The 18,777-nt window shown below is 43.7% G+C and overlaps 1 protein-coding gene and 1 long non-coding RNA gene across 5 annotated transcripts; one reads left to right on the top strand and one right to left on the bottom strand.

Annotated features, from left to right (window-relative positions):
• The first annotated feature begins 626 nt into the window (after positions 1 to 626).
• Positions 627 to 18,777, top strand: LOC131889902 (muscle-specific protein 300 kDa-like). 3 transcript variants are annotated; one of them, XM_059239124.1, is made up of 21 exons: positions 627 to 710; positions 1,159 to 2,527; positions 2,724 to 3,623; positions 3,695 to 4,033; positions 4,099 to 4,443; positions 6,009 to 6,086; positions 6,151 to 6,336; positions 6,401 to 6,631; positions 7,266 to 7,672; positions 7,750 to 7,864; positions 8,137 to 8,502; positions 10,965 to 11,258; positions 12,463 to 12,825; positions 13,253 to 13,779; positions 13,849 to 14,740; positions 14,807 to 14,985; positions 16,968 to 17,081; positions 17,178 to 17,514; positions 17,575 to 17,952; positions 18,025 to 18,098; positions 18,229 to 18,777. In XM_059239124.1, exons 2-21 carry the CDS (start codon positions 1,727 to 1,729, stop codon positions 18,455 to 18,457), a joined length of 7,155 nt encoding a protein of 2,384 aa, XP_059095107.1. In that variant the 5' UTR covers positions 627 to 710; positions 1,159 to 1,726; the 3' UTR covers positions 18,458 to 18,777. The 3 variants fall into 3 exon arrangements, with proteins under 3 accessions (XP_059095107.1, XP_059095108.1, XP_059095109.1); XM_059239125.1 differs by lacking the exon at positions 16,968 to 17,081; XM_059239126.1 differs by lacking the exons at positions 16,968 to 17,081; positions 17,178 to 17,514; positions 17,575 to 17,952; positions 18,025 to 18,098; positions 18,229 to 18,777 and adding an exon at positions 15,465 to 16,440.
• Positions 4,784 to 9,387, bottom strand: LOC131889905 (uncharacterized). 2 transcript variants are annotated; one of them, XR_009374248.1, is made up of 4 exons: positions 9,108 to 9,387; positions 5,505 to 5,614; positions 5,321 to 5,432; positions 4,784 to 5,233 (listed from the first exon to the last, which is right to left on the bottom strand). It is a non-coding gene; the product is annotated as an uncharacterized LOC131889905 (long non-coding RNA). The 2 variants fall into 2 exon arrangements; XR_009374247.1 differs by lacking the exon at positions 9,108 to 9,387 and adding an exon at positions 5,783 to 5,978.

Below are 18,777 nucleotides of genomic sequence, written 5' to 3'. Positions count from 1 at the left end.
AAATAGAGCTGAACACTTTCCAACAGATCACCAGACATGACAAACAGAGTTCACTTTAGTGCAGTAGTGTGTGGGATATGTTATGATTTCATGCTTTACACCACACTTCAACTTGTTTTAGATGGAGCTTGGCAAATTGGGAGGTGAAGTTGGACAGCTGAGGGCCAACCTGCCCGTCGACCTGATTAGCCCCGATGTCCACCGTGTCGTTAGTGGCGTGCTGTCCTCATGAGTGATGACTACACAAAAATGAGGGCCAGCGCCAGGCTGATTTGGATGGATTGCCACTACCTGATGTCACCGCGGAGGCTCCCAGTGTGTTATCTAGCCTCAGAGACGATGATGACAGCAGGAGAGAAGAAGGATAAGGATGACACCTCTGGCAAGTCCAAGAGCTCCTTCTTTGGGCCTCTTCAAGTTCAAGCTACCCGACTTCTCTGGCTTCAAGTTTGAAGGCAAACCCAGTTCTGTCGAGGTGGACAAGCTCATGAAAGACCTGCCTGAGCCGGATGACTATGCTGAAGAGGAGCAAGACTGGACACTGCTGTTTGGCGTCTCTGCGCAGGGCAAGGACCAGGAGGAGTGGGAACATGACCTGCTAGGCCTGCTCAAGTTGCTCTACAAGCCCTCAAGGGCCTCAGGAGCAACTCAAGGACATTCACAAGATCAAGGATCCAGCCAAGAAGAGACAGGCCTTTCTGGACTTCCAGGTAGAGTGTTTCCACTTACTCCTTTCTGCATTGACTCTCTACGTAGTAGGATGCCTTCTCTTGGGAAGCAATGGATTGGCCTTGGGATGCAGTCAAGCCATGTGTCAGTGGGTCTGTCATTGATTTCTTTTGCACGACCTTCTTGATTCCAACTCAAAGTATGGACTTGGGAACAAGACCCAGAAAAGGGGTCTTTTGTAGCATCCATGAGGTTGCAGGCAGGATAAGGGGGTATGCAAAGCGTGATGCCAACAATGCACACGAGACCAATGAGAGCAAGAACCAGACAGGCAGGGGCTTGGAGGGGACTACTAGTATCGTGTTCAGAAACGAGCTGAACACTTTCAAACAGATCACAAGACATGACAAGACAAGAGTTCACTTTAGTGCAGTATGTGTGGGGATATGTTATGATTTCATGCTTTACACCACCTTCAACTTGTTTTAGATGGAGCTTGGCAAATTGGAGGTGAAGTTGGACAGCTGAGTGCCAACCTGCCCGTCGACCTGATTAGCCCCGATGTCACCCGTGTCGTTAGTGGCTGTCTGTCCTCCATGAGTGATGACCTCACCGAAATGAGGGCCAGCGCCCAGGCTGATTTGGATGGATTGCCCATACCTGATGTCACCCTGGAGGCTCCCAGTGTGTCCCTCTCTGCTGATCTGAGCCTGCCCAAGGGAGACGATGATGACAGCAAGAAGAAGAAGAAGGATAAGGATGACACACCTCTGGCAAGTCCAAGAGCTCCTTCTTTGGTGGCCTCTTCAAGTTCAAGCTACCCGACTTCTCTGGCTTCAAGTTTGAAGGCAAACCCAGTTCTGTCGAGGTGGACAAGCTCATGAAAGACCTGCCTGAGCCGGATGATTATGCTGAAGAGGAGCAAGACTGGACACTGCTGTTTGGCCGTCTGCGCTAGGGCAAGGACCAGGAGGAGGTGGAACATGACCTGCTAGGCCTGCTCAAGTTGCTCTACAAGCGCCTCAAGGGCCTCAAGAAGCAACTCAAGGACATTCGCATGAGCAAAGATATCTTTGAGAAGCAACACTTGCTTGAGCAGTTCCGGATCAATTTCTTGCATTTTGAGGAAGACTTGAATGTGTTGTGGGAGAGTGTTCCAAAAATGGCAGCGTCATTTGATATTTATCGTGTCGCTTTTGGGTTTTTGGCGTCAATCAAATTCTCGGAGATTCCTCATCTTCGTTATGAAAATAGCTTAGAAATAGAAGCTGTTGAAGGCGTGAATGCCTCGTCTTCTGCCATTGATACAGTCCATGAAGACATTTTGCGAATTCATGAGAATTTGTTATACCATGAGCTTTGCAATGTTTTGTTTGATCATTTTGCCATCAAGTTCCGTATTTGTTCTCTATCTCAAGGGAACAGAACATTTGCGAATATCTTCCTCTCAGAAGATTCATTAATGTACAAAAATCTGATGGACAATGGATTAAGGATTAATGCGTTTGATTATTATCTGAGCATGGACAATCTCTACTGCACGTCCATTGCATGCCAAAAGGAGGTCGAGGAAGTGATTATGTCTCGTGAAGCTATCATCCCGAGGAAGTCCATCCCCCATCTCTTCTCTTCTGTCGCCCAAATAGATTTCAGCGCTTGTTCATCAGATCAAATCTGGAATCGTGATCTTTTGTTGTCGGGACAACAGTTGTGCCAAAATGTGAAGAAGCAAAGTGAAGATGTACGCGTTGAAGACTCATCTTACTTTAAGATGGTATTTTCTCAGTGCAAAGAGAAGTTCAAGAGGTTGAATGTTCAAAGTGGGCTGAACATTAATAGCTCTCTTCCTGTTTCAGTGGTGAGTGCAATCTATGAATTATTTCAACAACTTGTCAAATCAGATTATGTATCGGCTGCTAATGAATCTTGCATGTACAGCCCGTGATTGAGCTCCTCCGTGTGAGCCTTGTTTTCTTTCCAAGGAAGGCTTTTGTCTTTCCTATGTAACAGAAGCTTTCTTATTCAATATTTGATATAGTAGTTTTACATTTCAGGCATCTTTGACTGAAGTAGATTTGCTTTTGGAGAACATTCAAACCTTTCGGGAGACCATTCCCAAGTCAGAAGACTCTGCCAGAATGACCCAGCTCATCAACGACATCGCTTCCCTAAAGCAATTGAGCTATGTTACCGTGCAGGAACAAGCAAATGCCATTTCAATTCTTTCCGAGTATGAGAATATTGCGGCATGTCTGAATGCTTGGATGGAACAAACAGAAAACGAGCTGGATTGTATGGGAAAAAGCCAAAATGAAGACGAACAGCCGCTGTTGTTGATCATAAGCGAAAGAGACACTTTTCAGCCAAGTTTAGACCGATCCACTGAACTTTTTCATGCGCTTTTGGCTTCTACCAAACTCTCCGATGAAATGGATCAAAGACGATTCCATGCTTCGTTGGAGCAGCAATGGGAACGAATCAAGAAAACTCTGGACAATCGGTTGAAGAAAAAGAAGAAGAAACATATTGCGGTCAATGATTTGGGGGAAATTTTGGCTCAAGCTAAGGGAAACCTTTCAGAAATGGATAACGTCCTCACCGAACCAATTCGGATTTCGTCGGATGAACAACTCATTGTTGAGAAAAGGAAACACATATTTCTCAAGGAAACATTGAACGAAATCCATTATGACCTGAAAGAGTGTTCCCAATTTAAAAAGATGCCTAGGGAATATGGAGAGGCTCTTGGACAATTCAAGTTGGGCTTTGAATCATATGAAGAGCAAGTTGCTCTCAGAATCACCGAAATCGATCATCTCATAAACGAAATGCGACAGGTCAATACACAGATCCGAACCATCGAAAGCGTTGTGGAAATCTCTCAACAGAAGATAGAATCCCTTCAAAAATTGACCAATGGAGACAAGTTCAATCAAGTTATCCCAGTTTTAAAGGTACTGTCGTCATCTTACATTCTTAATTCTGGACGCTGTTTAATAGTTTACCACCCTTTCATCTGTTGCAGGTTGTTCTTTGTGATCTAGGAGCATCCAATGACCTCATAGAGAGGATTAGGCACAATTCCCAGACCATGGACAATCGATACGAGTCACTAAATTTGATGATTGACCCATTGATACGAAACAAATTAGATGATCTCGACCACCAGAGAAAGGGTTTGGTCACAAACCTGGAGAATCTTATTGAACAAATTCAAGAGGATCGAAATGTGATCAATGCTCATCGTACTTTATTGGAAGACATTCAAGGCAAAATTTCAGCCACCGGACATCAATTGGATCTTCTCGTTCAGACGGGCGATATCACCCCAGAAACCTTATCTCAATCCCTTGACAAAATCAAAGTGAGTCGTGGTTAGATCAAAGCAACACATGCATAATCATATTTTACGTTTAATATCGCTTCTAGCTTCTTCGAGAAGAATTTCAAACTTTGGAGACGGATGTGAATCGACTCAAGGGTCTAACAACTCAAGTGTTTCAGTCGAATGTAGTGAATCTGAGCGATTCGATTGATGTGAATGCTCAAATGCAATCCCTCATTGAGGCCTACAATGAAATGAGCAAGAATTTGTATGAACAAGAAATCAAGTTTTCTAGTGGACTTCAGCTGTGGAACAATTGGTCCGAGTTGTTCAAGAATGACAACACATGGGCAAATGCTGTGGATGAAGAATCATATCATATTAGTTTGAGCATGAATCTGCCTAGTTCAACCCAAAATGACTTCCATTCTTACGACCAACGCATCCAGGTAAGTCTTGCCAACATAACCTCGGCGTTTATTGTGAGGGCACTAAGTCCATGATGACTTTAGCCCCGAATGGCTGGTCATCATGCTAACAAGGAGCCAAAACAGAATCTCCAAGGTTTGTTTGCATAGTCAGTAACATGAAAACTGTCTTCACTTGAAGCGTCAAAGTTTCGTCCAAAAGTTGTGTCTTGATTTGAAGTGATGTTAGGAAAATATTTTTTCAACGCAATTTGAGTGCACCATTCAATCAGTCATTGCCTTGGAATCGATCTCTTCTACAGAGAGCACCTTGCATCTTCACGTGCATTCCAGAAATGTTTGAATATTAAGGTCAAGTAACTCGCGTTGTAAATAACAAAAACAAAGGTGATGTATTGCTAAAAGGTTTTTCAGACATTAAACGTTCCACGTTTCGTCGGTTAGTCCACTCTTAGGTGGTTCATCAGATCTGGAAGGAGTTCAGAAAAGTTTAAGAAATGTAAAGACCAACCGTTTTCATTTATCTCAAACTTAATCTAACCAAGTATTATCTTGTCTATGACCAAATATTTACAGTGCATTTGCCACGTGAAAAGTTCTTTGCAAGCACATTTTCGTCCTGCTATAAAGGCCAAACGAAGTTCAGAGTAAAGTAGTGACAAGGTCTTGACCTAAAATGACCCAAAACGAAACATCTCTACTCAGTTAGTCCAACGGGTGCTGCAAGTCAACACATTTTGAAAATGAATATTTTTACTGGCTCTGTAGACAAAGTTCATTGATCGCCTTTGGCATTTCGCGATTTCCATCTCTGGAAGCCAAACATACGTTCGTTAATAATTCCACTCTCTCAACACAAATTAAAGCACTTGCATCGTGAAAAGTGTCGAAAGCGCACCTGTAGCGATCGCTCTGATTGCCGTTCCTCTGCTATCTATATGTAGAGCAAGTAATGTGCACCCTTATGCTGATGGAAGCATCTTCATTGGAGTTTCAAATCCCATTCGCAGCTAAAATAACATCAGAAAAGAGCTATCCGCGATTATTTCACTTGTTTCAAAAAAGTGTCTTGAAGCCATTACCTTTCAATAATTCATGGGAAACCCTCTTGAAACACAAGGAACAGAGTGACCCGTGGTTGTGTTTCTCCATGGAATACCAATTGTTGGTTATCTGAGAACTTTGTAACACTCTGTAAAATAAGGAAAAAACCTTTCATACGCTTGTGAGAAAGGCCCTCCGGCATGTCAGTGTGAGTTCAGCATGTATCCTAATCTGTGTGTGAGCACCCGATGTAAAAGCAACAGCTGACAAAATGTGACAAGGCCATGTGAATTCAAAACAATGCTTTGGCACTTACTCTGAAATTGCAAGGTCTGCATTGCTCTTAGACCCAGAGTGAGGGACAAAAAAATTGACGTAAGGCCAATAAATAAAGCCCTCTCGTTATCTCTACATACAAAGTGATACAGACATGCGGAATATCCGTTGTGAAGAAGTAGATCTTCGGCTCGATGTGATAAGACGCAAAGGAGGTGTGTATGTGTTTGTGATCATCCACAATACTGTGTACACTACAATTTCAGGCCCTTCGATATGAGCTCTCGGAGAAAGAAGAACGCCTACAACAACTGAAACAGATCACCACCGATATCGTTCTCAATGTAAGTCAAAAAAACAGCAACTGTCAAAACAAGAGAGTTATTGTTGTTCCTTCTTTGCTTTCAGGCTTCCATGGATGAAGTGGGACAATCCCTTCTTCAGTCACAGGTAGAGCACTTGAGCCACAAACTGATGGTGCTCAAGGATGCCTTGAGCATTCTAAATGCCAGGGCTGAGGTGCGGAAGAAAGCTCACCAGAGATGCCACGACCAAATCCAAAAGAGCCGGTCGAATCTCAAAGACATGCGACATGTAAGGCCGGTTTGCTTTTTTAATACACTCCATCGAAACCTTAAACCTGAAACCTTTCTTCCAGACCATCGAGTCCGTTGAGTCCGAGAGTGATGTGGACTCAACCGCATCCGACGAACAACTTTCTCAACTAAGGAACCAACTTCTAGCTCTAGGCAGAGCAGAGTCCGAGCTGACAGCTCTTAATGAGCCGATTGGAGCCGCTCATGAGACCTCGCCTTTACCCGTGCCCAGTGATAGTCAGCCAAAGCTTTTGCCTCAGGATCAACAAAGCGATTTAACATCAATTCTGGAGGTGAGTTATGCACTGAGGCTCAACGTAAGGCTTTACTACTCGCATAGATTGAATGTCATTGCCAGGCGTGACTGTCCCTCACGCCTTGTTTTCCGCTCTCTTTGATTTCCTTCCTGAGAAGTCAATCATTTGCCACAAAGATATTCGCTCGAGAGGGAAAAGACATCTGACCCACATTCCACTTCAGCCTTGGCATTTGTCTTCTATCGAATCCTTATTCCTAAGCGTTCCAAGTTCCCAGTACACAAAAATTATCTCGATTAATAATGGCCTATTTTCTGCTGGTGCTTTTCACGGTTTTGTTGACACGTTAATGTAAGGCCGTGGTTCCATGTTACACGACCATTTTTCACTTCCGAGTGAGAGGACAAAACTACAGAAAGTTCAGAGCCAGCTTTGGGAATTGGTTTTAAGACGGTGGAGAAAAAAAAAGTCTGGTGGAACTTCACGCACTTTCCTCATGTCTTTTGTTCTCCGTTTACCTAGCATATTTGGGCAATAAAAGCGTCAATCTATTCGACAGGCATGAAAGAAGCATGACTATTCAATGTTAGCAAACACGACAAAACCTCATTTACAAGCTCGAAAAGGACTAAAGGTTGCAGTTCTAATTTCGATGCACTCTTCGTTTAAGGACTGGCAAAACGTGTTCCATGACACATTCGTCCAATACCACCGACTGTCTACGAATCTTGCGGCCCACGAAGACATATCATCCACCGTGAACATTTGGCAGCGATACCTCAAGCACGTCCAATCCTTCCTCCAAGATCGAATCGCTAATAATATGATAACCTTGACCGAGCAGCAACGCTTGGGCGACGTTCATCATCGAATTCTGTCCGGACACCATCAATTGGTCAGGTCTCAATTGGATCAAATGCAAGCCAAAGAAGCCTCTGGAGAACCCACCAACAAGGCTCGAAAGGCCATCGTGACTCAATTGGACAACCTGTCCCGATCTCATGAGGAGGTCATGAAACGCATCACTGATAGAAATGTCGACATTAGTGAACGCTTAGAGAAATGGAACAAATATAGGTAGGGAGTGACGAGCGGATCTTAAAGCAACAGCGATTGACATTTTTCATTTTATAATGCCACATCCTATTCATCAGGTATACGCAAGAGAGCTTGTTCGAATGGCTCGAGCGTCTGGAAAAACGAAAGATCACTTTGAATCTCAAGCATGTCCAGGTGGAAGCAGTTCCTGCGCTTTTGGAACACATCCAGGTGAGTTGATTTGCAATTTCGTATTTAAAAATTTCTCTTTCGGGACAAATTGGGAAAAATAGGTCGCTTTTGAAGGGCTTGAGTGATGACCCACTTGATTTGACGCAAAGCTTTCAGTCAACTCCAATCACCGTCTTCTTTACTCTCCCCTTGGATAGTCCTGAACCGCCCAAGGGTGGGTGGGGCATGTTGAAAACGTCTTGAAATTTTGAGGATCTGAGGATCGGTGAAATAAGAATTGAGGACACCTACAAAATGCATTCTCTTTTTAGTCATTGTTGGATGAGATTCCGAAAGGAGAAGCTTTCGCTAAGGATTTGGAGGCTCAATTGAAAGTTCTCTTGCAAACTGCGGCCATCAAGGGCAAGAAACCCGCTCCTATTGATGAGATCCTCCAGAAGAGCCTTCAGCTTGAGCTTCACGCTATGAAGGAACGAATCTCAAGTATCAAAGCCAGCCTAAAGACCTGGGTGGACCATCTCACTCGGATCCGAAAGTTGGAACAAACATTTAATAAGACTTTCAAAGAGGCAAAGGAGGACCTACGAAAACTCAAAGAGAGTCTCAACCGTTTGGAAAACGTTCCCGACAACACCGAATCTGAAAAGCAGCTCAAGAAATATCGCTCCGAAGTCCAGGTAGGGAACGAAAATAAATATTGTGCTTATTAAAACGGCATCAACATATTGACGTCTGCCAAAGACGGAATTGACGGCCAACGCTATATTTGACCCAGTTCTTGCGAAACACAAGACATCCTTATAGTGATTGAGGGTTTGTGAAATACCAAACCTAATCCCTCTGTCTTCAAATGAGTCTTGATCCAGTTCGATCCTCCAGCCGAAAACGTGCCCTTGCTTTGATTTACGAGGCTGTCTTTCAGCACCTGTTTCTGAAATTCTTATTTACAGTACACTGTATACCAGGGTCGCGAGGTCGACGTTATGATCTCTTTGTCTGGAGTCAGTTGTCTCGAAGTTAGATCAAAGTTTTTGGCAGGCAGCCCTTTGTTGCTCCTACATTTGCTCTGCTTGCTCATCAAGGGGGAGGCAAAAAGTGAGAATGAGTCTTTTTGAGAGATTTTTTGTCGCTTCCTCCGCTGACTTCTTTGTTCCCCGACAAGTGGACTCCAACCCAGGAGGTTAATCTCTCCAAAGACACTACCAAAACTAGGAATGCTATTTTTCCCGCTTACCCTTTTCAATTTCACGAGCACAATAAGGAGGATGGAAAATTGCCTCACCTTTCATCTTTTTTCCCCTCACTTTTCCATATGGGTGGCCATCGATTGAAATTATCTGTAATGGCTTCTCCGATTTCTGCCACTGCGCACTGATAACGCTTACTTCAAGAATCTAATTCATTCCAAGCTCGTTAATTTAATCTACTCTCTATCTCTATCAACTAGCTTGTTTATAGGTTTTACTTGGTCCAATTAATTTCAATCATTCACTCCCCTTACTGACCTGAATTGCTTGAATTTGCTCTACGTTTCATCTTCAATTTCATTAGAGAGATATCGGGGGTATTGTGTTGTTGCTAATGATTGAGCCAAGGTAGATAGGTCAGATATAGAGATATACAGATGATAGAGATACATCAACGACAATGCCAAATTCTAGCAAAGCGACGGGACTGATGTGATGGATGAGTCATTTTAGCATGAACGGATGAACACGTGGTGTGCCCATTTCTGAGGGTGGATTTCAAATGCTAGTTCATCCTTCTCCCCACTTAAATTTTAGTGCACATTGGCCACACAAAACTAGCAGTATTCTACGTATGGCATGGAGCAAAGAAAGCTAGCTGGCCGGAACTCTCCTCTCACTCCTGGACATCCACATATGTGGGATCAGTGAACATATTCTTGTCTTGAATGTGAGGGAGGATGAGTGTGGAGAGCGCGATTATTTTTCTTGAAATTTGCGCTTGGGACAACACAAATCTAGCATATCTCGTCTCGTAATGAGTACAGGGTGTTCTGAGGGCAAGGATACATTTCTGTACACCTTTGGAGGGCCACAGGGAGTTGTCGGGAACACCCGGTTGGGTTTCAGACTTGGGGGTGATGGGACAGTGGCGGAATTCAAATCAAAAAGTTTAGTCACACAGTTTAGCGGGTGATCTTCGTTGGGATGGACGATAAGTGGGGTGATCATATGTGTTGCCAATTATTCTTGGGATTATACGTGTAGTGAGAGGTCAAGCAAGATCTAGTCTAGTCAAACTGGAGTGGGGAGAAATGTTTACAGGAGACAACAAGTCGTGAGACTGGATTAGATTTCATGAAAATGTGCTTAGCAGTGGGTTTGAGTTTCAAACTAAGAGTGTCGTGTCTTTAAAAGAATTTTTCATCATGAACCCGGTGAGTTCTTAAGAAGGCATTCTTCAAGTTTGTCAAAACCTCAGATTAGTACGTACGTCTGTTGGAGACTTTCATCAAAGACGAGCCAACTAATGTTGTAATATTGCCTCTCAATTTGTTTTTGAATGAGGTGAATGTTGGAGTGAACGGAAGTCTTTCATCACCTGGCCATTTTCCCCGACAAGGAAATATTATGACAGGGAAATGATGGCTGTACAGCCTAAAGTGATGCCAAATTATGATCCTCTGGTATGCGTTTGAAGTCTTGGAAGACATTCTGGGCAATTATCCCCCTCAACAATTCTCCTCCTTCCAAATGGAACTGTATTCTACGACTAGTTCCAAGTCTTCGCCGACTCAGTATTTGAACTTGAAACGGTCTGAGTTGAACCCTTTTTTCGTAAAAAGGGACGGAAAACTAATCTGAAAGAAAAGTTTTAGACCTCGTCAAACAGTTATATTTCTCGTGCAATTTGATCGAAAGACTTCAATGCATTTGCATACTAATTTGACGATTTTTAGTTCCACCTCATGCATTTTGAGAACGCCTAAGAACTAGAATAGAGTCAGTGTTGTTTGTTATTTCAAAGGGTGACACCTCTCACTTTTTGTTGAAAGATGGAAATATCAATTTCCACGAGCTTATCCTTGAGAAGCACATTCATCTAGCTTGCGACCAAGCATGTCATCCTTTTGCGTTGCGAGTCTTCAAAGGCCGATTCGTTTTCTTTTCAGGCGGCTCAAAAGGAGCTGGAGACTGTGCTGCCTCGTTTGTCCAAGATTGCCGATCTCCAGGATGAACTACGAGAATGCACCAGTCCTGCCGATATCAAAAAGGCCTCCCATCAACTTTGGCTTCTTCGTCATCAGCATAGCGATCTGGAGTTCCATTTCAAGACTAGAGAGCGAAAGATTCAAGAAGATCTGGATCTTGGTCCAAGATTTGAGGAAACTGTGGAGCAATTCAATACATGGGCTGAGGACCTCAAACGAAGACTCCAGGATCTTGACGAAGAAATGGCTACTCAGGTAAGGACTTTGATGTGGGACAAAAAATATTCATTTTGAACTTGTCCCTTTGGACGGCATGGCCTTCGAACATTTTTCTCATAATAAGTAGAAAATCGAGTTTTGAAATGCGACTCCTTGAGAGCCAAAATATCCCGTGCAGTTTTTGCTGAGGCAAAGAAGCAAACTTTTGGCCCTCGATTGATTGAAACACTCGTTCGTTACAACGCAATGCCCATTCAGCGAAATTAAGCGTGAATGGATGGACAAGTGTTGCTCATGCAGAATATTGCTCTATTCACCTGATCGAAATAAGGCATTGAGCACTACTCTGACCACTGACTTCGAAGTTGAAGTCTTTTTTAATGTGAAGGTCATTAAGATATTTTCAAAAAATCGGTCGGCCCTATTTCAATTTCATAGAACGTCCCTATTGAGACAATTTATCATTTACCCCATCCAGAAGATAACGAAGTCCTTGAACTGACCGAAAGCTACGAAGCACTTGGGTAAAAAAAAAAGAATCAATTGGACAGAAATGGGTCAATTTAGCGTGCATTCTCGAAAAGCTTCTTTCTAAAGGATTGCTTTCGATGATGAGGTCTAAAGAACCCTTGTGAGGATGGGATTTGGCAGGTCCCACTCTGTCAATCGGGGATTTGAGGCATTCCACAAATACCAGAGCTCTCGACTGGATTCCACAGACAGATCCAGGGATTAGCTCTGTAAAATACATATCAGACTGGTGAGGCTAAGAAAGAGAAGCAGAGCGATTTTGAAGTGCATCCAGAATCTTGATAGGGGAATACCTAATCATCTGTCTTTTTCTCTAAAATACTTCAATTTGCTTTTCTTTGTCGCATTGGTATGCACCTGGTTCGGATTTCCGGCATTCTCTGACAGTTATTAACGTCGTTCCCGACAGATTTGTGAGCTCCCAAACTGTCAATTCAATCAATAACAATCCAATCAACGGCGACCAGAAGTAAAGCCTTGAATTGAAGCTAGTGAATATTTTGTAATGCGAGAGTAATTCATACATAGACCACAGTTTGCCCAAAAGGTTAAAGAGCCAATTTAGAAAGGCTAATGTTGTCTGAAAAACATTAGCTCCCTCTTTCTCATCCAATAATTGGCCTTTAAAGGCGTGGTGAATTATGACATGAGCTTGTCTGACATGGATTGCAAGGCTTGAAAGCTAAATGTTTCTGTATTGGTGTTCCAGGGTTCCCATTATCTCACGGATTATGCGTCAAAGATCGAGGCGGGCTTTGATTCTGAACTAGAGAGCCAAGAACAACAAGTGGCTTGGATTGATGCCACCCGACAACGACTAGCCAAACGACCCAAGTCTTCGGATTATGTCAACAAGGCCAAACAAACTCAAGAGCGATGGCTGGAGCTCAAGAAAATGAGAGCTTCCAGAATCGCTAAGGCCGAAGCCGCCAAAGCTGATGCTAGGAAAATCCTACATGACCTTTCTGCATTACGAAGCTGGATCAGGGAGGTGGAGATTAAGTTAAACCGACCTGTTCACTTGTCCAATACCGAAGACAACGAATACCAGAACAAACTCAAGGAATATCTAGTAAGTAGGGCGTACAGGAAACGTTGGCCTATCCCTGAAATTCAACGTTTGCATACTTGCGGTATAATGCCGCTTTCATCCCTTTGAAAGGGGAAAATGTTAATTTATCTGGGAGAGAGATCATTACTTCACAGTGAGGAGGCATTTCCCAGACAGAAAAATATCTGCTCCACGTTGCTAATAATCAAGGGCGGAGGCGGCTCCTGTCATTCCTGCGTTCTTTCAATCGATTCGAGGCCGACAAAGGGAGAACCGAGCTAAATTCTGTCCGCAATAACTTTAGATCTGACCTTGGTGAAAGTAGATGGAATGGGCCGCAATTTCACGTTAATGTTCGCTTACTTGTCGTAGATTGTTGTTGGGACAATTGCATTGAGCGTTGTTGACTTTCCTGGACATCTTGATCAATGTTCATTTTCTTTTTCAGGATATTCAGAAGAAGATCTCAAACAAGAGTCCTAAAGCTTCTGAAATATTCAACAATTGTGACGTTTTCCTCACCGAGCCTCAAAACGCCGCTACATACGATTCCATCAAGACGTCGTACTTCAGTCTCCAGAGACGATGGGATCAGATCTGTTCCAAAGCCAATGAACGTCAAGAGGAGTTGGAAAAGCTCTGGGATGACTGGACGAAGTTCCAACAAGACCACGAGCGGCTCCAACTCTGGATTGATGGCCAATTCAAAGATCTTCGATCTTTGGAGACTCAGGCCGTTACTACACCTTACAACGAGCTAGACAGACTAGAACAACACCTTACAGATATGAAAGACGCTCATCAGCACAAGAATGTAGAGCTTGATCATCTCAATGACAACTACTGTGATTTGGCCAGAGAATATCGGCTGGATAATGCTGACGATCTCAAAACCAAATTCATTAGAGTCAACCATGACTGGGAGACTCTTGGAACTGAGATAGAGGCCATGCTCAAGCGAATTCGTCACTCAAGGTAAAATTGGATGGGACCAAATGTCCAGAAAAAGGATCTGAGTGTATAACAAATTTGTTCCAATTTCAGGAAAATGTATCAAGCCTACATGACCATGAGAGAGAAAGCTCTCAATTGGCTCAGACAAATTGACGCCGAACTCACCGAAGTAGAATTCTCCTCACAACTCTCACCTGCATCCAAGCGATCAAGTCTGAGTCGCCTTCGACAAGAAATGAAGGTTCGAAATTCTCAATTAGACAAAGTGGAAGAAACCAGCATGAATCTCATCCAGAAGAGTGAACTAAAGGACGCGGAACATGTCGAGGAAGTCGCTCAAGAGTTTTCCAATTTACGGGGTGATGTAACATCCAGATTGAACCGCCTCTGTGAAGAGTACCACGTGATTGATGTGCCGACATTGACAGCATCGGATGAGGAGGGTCTTAGCCGAGGATCCCCTGCTCCATTCGCCGTCCATGAATCAATTCAAGTGGAGACTCTTAAATTCGAGCGTGATGCTGGGGTGCAAGCCGACACCCTAACATCTCAGTCTGTGATGTCCGGACCAGATTCTGGCGTGTCAGCCATGTCAGCTAGTTGGCCAGTGAGCCCCAGTGGAGAACGCGATGCCACTCCCGTGTCTGACTTGTCACCAGATGATGCTCCAGGATTGGTAGAACGGTTCGTCTCCGAGTATCAAGAACAACAACTCACCCAAACCGAGGCTATCAAGGAGAGAGCCAAAGAGTCGACACACGAGTCCCTGCTTCTGGACATTGATAGATACCTGAACGAATTCGATCAACACTTAACAGAGCTACAATTAGCCCTTACTGAGGATGAAGACCGGGTAGAACGAGGCGAGCCGACTAAGTCCTCGGATGGGGGTGCAGCTGTAACGTCTGCTCCGAGCATCTCCGCCCTCATCGCACCAACCCTCATGGTCTCGTCTCCTGAAGGACTATCATCTCAAGATTTGGTAAGAGTTACTTTTGAGCACTATTGAGAAAATGTTGTTCTAAAACAGCTGATGCGATAATTATAGGGACTTCTCCTTGCGTCATGCCGATCCACGCAAGATTTGGTCACTCATCTGAACAACCAGCTCATGTCACAACATCATGACCAATCGAGGGTCGATCAAGTCCGGAAATTGAAGAACAAACTTTCAGAACTCGAAGTTCGATTGCGGAATCTACGCACGAGCGATTCCCATGACAACAGGTAAGCAAGCACTTGTGCCTCCTACGTTGCTGCGTACCTCAGGTTTTTCCTTCAATGGGGTAGATAAATGGTTGACCTCATCATTCAAATGCGTTCATTAATTCCCTTTATCAAAATACCAAAGCTCTTTTAGCTTTTGTACAGTTTCTGTGGGTGTACTCGTCCTTTATAACATTTATTGAGAGGTGCTACCTAATCTGCATGAGAAAAAAGCGCGGCCACAGAGAAGCAAACAGAGCAAACCTTTTTTTACCCTAGTCAAGATTTGATCTCCTTTTTCCCTCTTCTGGTGTGCATCATCGATAAATCTAATACGCACAGGTTAAGGTGAACCTCGAGTTAGTTGCCGTTGATCGTGGAGTGCCCTCTTGGTTTATGTCTTGGCACATTCAATCCAGTATCGAGCATCATCGAAGTTCTGTTCTTTATGTTTTGTTTTCTTTTTCCACCCTCCTTTCCCATCCTGTGCCAAACCTCAGAAGCCTTCTTCAAATGAAAATTGCCACTATTACGCCTGCTCCGTTCTCATTCAAAAAATCTTCCATCCCTCGACGGACCACAACCTCGTCGACATACCAAAGGTCAACGACAAGTATCACAACCTATGAGCGCCGTACCACATCTTCCATGACCACCAGTCACGGCAAACCACCCATTCCCACTAGCACCACCCCATCTAAGCTGCCACGCCGGTCAGTGCCAGACCGAGGTTTAGCGGCTTTTGATACGGGCACTAGAAGTAAGCCCGTGTCTCGTTCAACCACTCCCACTAGAAGACGAGCCAGTACGCCCACCCGTAGTGAGTTACAAGCGGAGCGACACAGCCACAACTTCAATGTAGTGGGAGGTTATATGAGACCGACCTTTGCCTCAAGACGAAGGTCAGTGGGAACAAAGCCGGACCTCATGTGTGAGTGCCATCACTGCTCGGCCTCAAGGGAGCCCATTGTAGAGGAATTGAAGTCATTTAGGGGATCCATGCCGAGGATCGCCTCTGCCTCCGACTTGAGCAAAGTGGTGTCCCCTGTGGCCCAGTACATACACGAGAACAAGCCTATAATGACAGGTCGTGAGCGAATGAAGTCTGAGGGACCGGAGGAAAGGGAACGGAGACCGAGTGGCCTTCTGGAAGTCCAATTACCTGCAAGATCAAAATCGAATCTGGAGAAGAGAGACCTTCCACATTATCATCACTACCGACACCATCATGATCCGCTTTAGGAACTATGGAATACTCAAAAGATTCCACCACTCTTGTCACATTAACGAATCACGTATTAAGATACTCTAACTTGTAAATATCTTCAAAAGCTGCTTTAATTATTCAAAAAATCAAAATTACCCTCACACGTGATAAAAGAAGTCTTCCAATTTAACGAAATATTGCGTATCTCCTGTACATGACCAATGTAACATGTCCATTCCAAATTGAAATACAGCTCATTTCCTACATTATCAAGGTTGGTCATAATTATGATTCATACAATACTTTAACGACTTGAGTGACTCTGTCTGGCTTGCTCTCTGGGCTGCTCTCTACTGCTTCGTTTCAACCCACTCACAACTGATAATCACTAACCGTGTATTGATATGTCCTCATTTTTTGGTTAACATACATTCTTTATAATATGCATGTGGCATGGTATATGCATGATTTGATGGGGTCGACCAGTAAGTTGGCCCAATAACATACCTAACTATTACAATATGGTATATTATGTCTGGGAACTTTGGAATATTTGCACGGTGCTCTCTCATCATCGCTTCAAGCTCTCTTCTCTCTTTCTCCCTCTGCTTACCTTATTCCAAATTACTGTATATTGTAATCCATAAACTGATCGACTTCCTCAACGCTTTAGTGTCCCTCACTATGTTATGCATGGTGGTGTTGGTTGTTGGTGATTGCTTTACAATGTCCCTTTTCATGAAAACATACTTTCCTTACTTTGTATCCAAAGTACCGAAACGTGAATTGATTTCAGCCAAACGATTCTAAGTGATGCTACTTTGGTGGAGACTGAGAGAGTACACGTTGTTGATGATGATGATGATGGAGCAAGAGTAGACAGCGAATCCAAATGTCCATTATGTAAAAGGTAATTAGTCCGTTTATTTTGTGACAAAGGGAAAGAAAGGCTCTAGGCATGATGTCCGTACACCCAATATCCATGAATTTTAACTTGATTTCTCAGACAAAATTGGAAGCAACTTAACAGAGAGATGTGGAGGCTGGAGAAGTGGCTGGAAATGGCCAAAGCCACCTTGAAATCAAATACATCTGTCCCAAGGAGTATGGAACAATTGGAGGACGCCATCCAAGATCACAGAGAATTTCTCCTAGAACTTGACTCACATAAGTCGTTGATCATGTCCATCAATGTGATCGGAAGCCACTTGTCCGAACATTCCCGAGACAAGCCCAAGGTCGAAAAACTCCAAGAGCGTTTATCTAGTATCAACGCTGCGTGGGACAATACTTGCGAAGAGGCCATGCTTTGGAGGGTCAAACTTCAAAACTCATTGTTACAAGTGAGGAGATACAAAACTTCACACCCCAAGCATTTTTGCTAGTGACGATTTTACTTACAGAACTCGGAATTCCATCGCACAATCGATGAGTTATCTAAATGGTTGGAGAAGACAACCGCGACCATACGATCCTCCGAACCTGTTGATCTTACTGTGGCCCCTGAGCTTTTGGAAGCCAAGTATCAAAAGTTTTTGGAACTGCATGGCGAGCTTCAACGATACGAACCTCGGATTGTTAGCCTCCAAGAAGCGGCCGAAAACTCGGATTGTGATGAGGTCAAACAAATGCTCTCTGCTTTGGCTCAAAAGCTGCGGATTCTCATCAATGTATGTCATGTGTATGCCTCAAGATTGGCCAAAGCTCTGGGAAAAGAACCCATGGACGGGGCATCAGCACTTTCCGAGGGTGACCTAATTTTGCCAACCCTGTCAGACGAGGTAAGTTCGTGGCGTGTTATTTTCGATTGCATGTGTGGTTTCCATTTCGTCACACACGTTTTATTATTTTAGTTATTGCATTTGCCTGGAATCAGTCCACCAACCACGAGTTCTGCAGCTAGTCTCCAACCGGATAAGCCTGACAGGTATTGATATTACAATCACAGTTTAGTCACCCTTGAAGTCACCTCAAGCTTTGTTGGTAGTCTCTGAATTGAAATCTTATTGGACTTTGGATTCACACCAAAGAAGCTCATCGTATGATATCCTTTTCAGCACTTCCGACAGCGTTGGTATGAATACAGGCGTCTTGTCCCGTAGTTATCGCTTCTTGGGACGAGTGGTTCGTGCAGCAGTTCCAATTCAAGCCATGATGCTACTGCTCCTGGGTGTGTCCTCCATCGTTCCTCTTGACAGGGACGAACTTATTTGTACCTTGCAAAATAATCTCGAGCGTTCCTTGGAACCGATGCTTCGATGGTCTGAAGGTCCACCCCCCATTTAAGGAACATCTAATCTTCATTCCAATATCAAGTACTCGAAGAAACTCAAATATTCACCAAGTGCCAATGTCAATACCGAACAATACTAATGACGAGGTGATCACGGGAATGCCGAGCCCGTGGCAGCTTAAGAATCATGAACTATTTTTTATATATTTATGTTGACATATGCAAGCTATACTATGAAATAACCTCATGTTGTGTAACCAACACAAACTTCCGGTGCTATTTCAATCCATGACGAGATCATTAACATTTACCAATTCGTATATTGTAAGCTGTACATAGAAATGTGAAAGAAAATTATCATTGTTAACCCATA

Source organism: Tigriopus californicus, chromosome 11, assembly GCF_007210705.1.
Source record: "Tigriopus californicus strain San Diego chromosome 11, Tcal_SD_v2.1, whole genome shotgun sequence".
Classification (NCBI taxonomy): Eukaryota; Metazoa; Arthropoda; class Copepoda; order Harpacticoida; family Harpacticidae; genus Tigriopus; species Tigriopus californicus.
Note: the sequence above shows the minus strand (reverse complement) of the source record. Positions and strands in the feature narration are given on the sequence as shown.

Excerpts from the sequence above, each read along its gene's own strand:
- LOC131889902 (XM_059239124.1), top strand. The coding sequence starts at position 1,727 with ATGAGCAAAGATATCTTTGAGAAGCAACACTTGCTTGAGCAGTTCCGG. Across the intron at positions 2,528-2,723 it reads GCTCTCTTCCTGTTTCAGTG|GCATCTTTGACTGAAGTAGA; the intron begins GTGAGTGCAATC and ends TTTACATTTCAG. Across the intron at positions 12,826-13,252 it reads ACAAACTCAAGGAATATCTA|GATATTCAGAAGAAGATCTC; the intron begins GTAAGTAGGGCG and ends TTTCTTTTTCAG.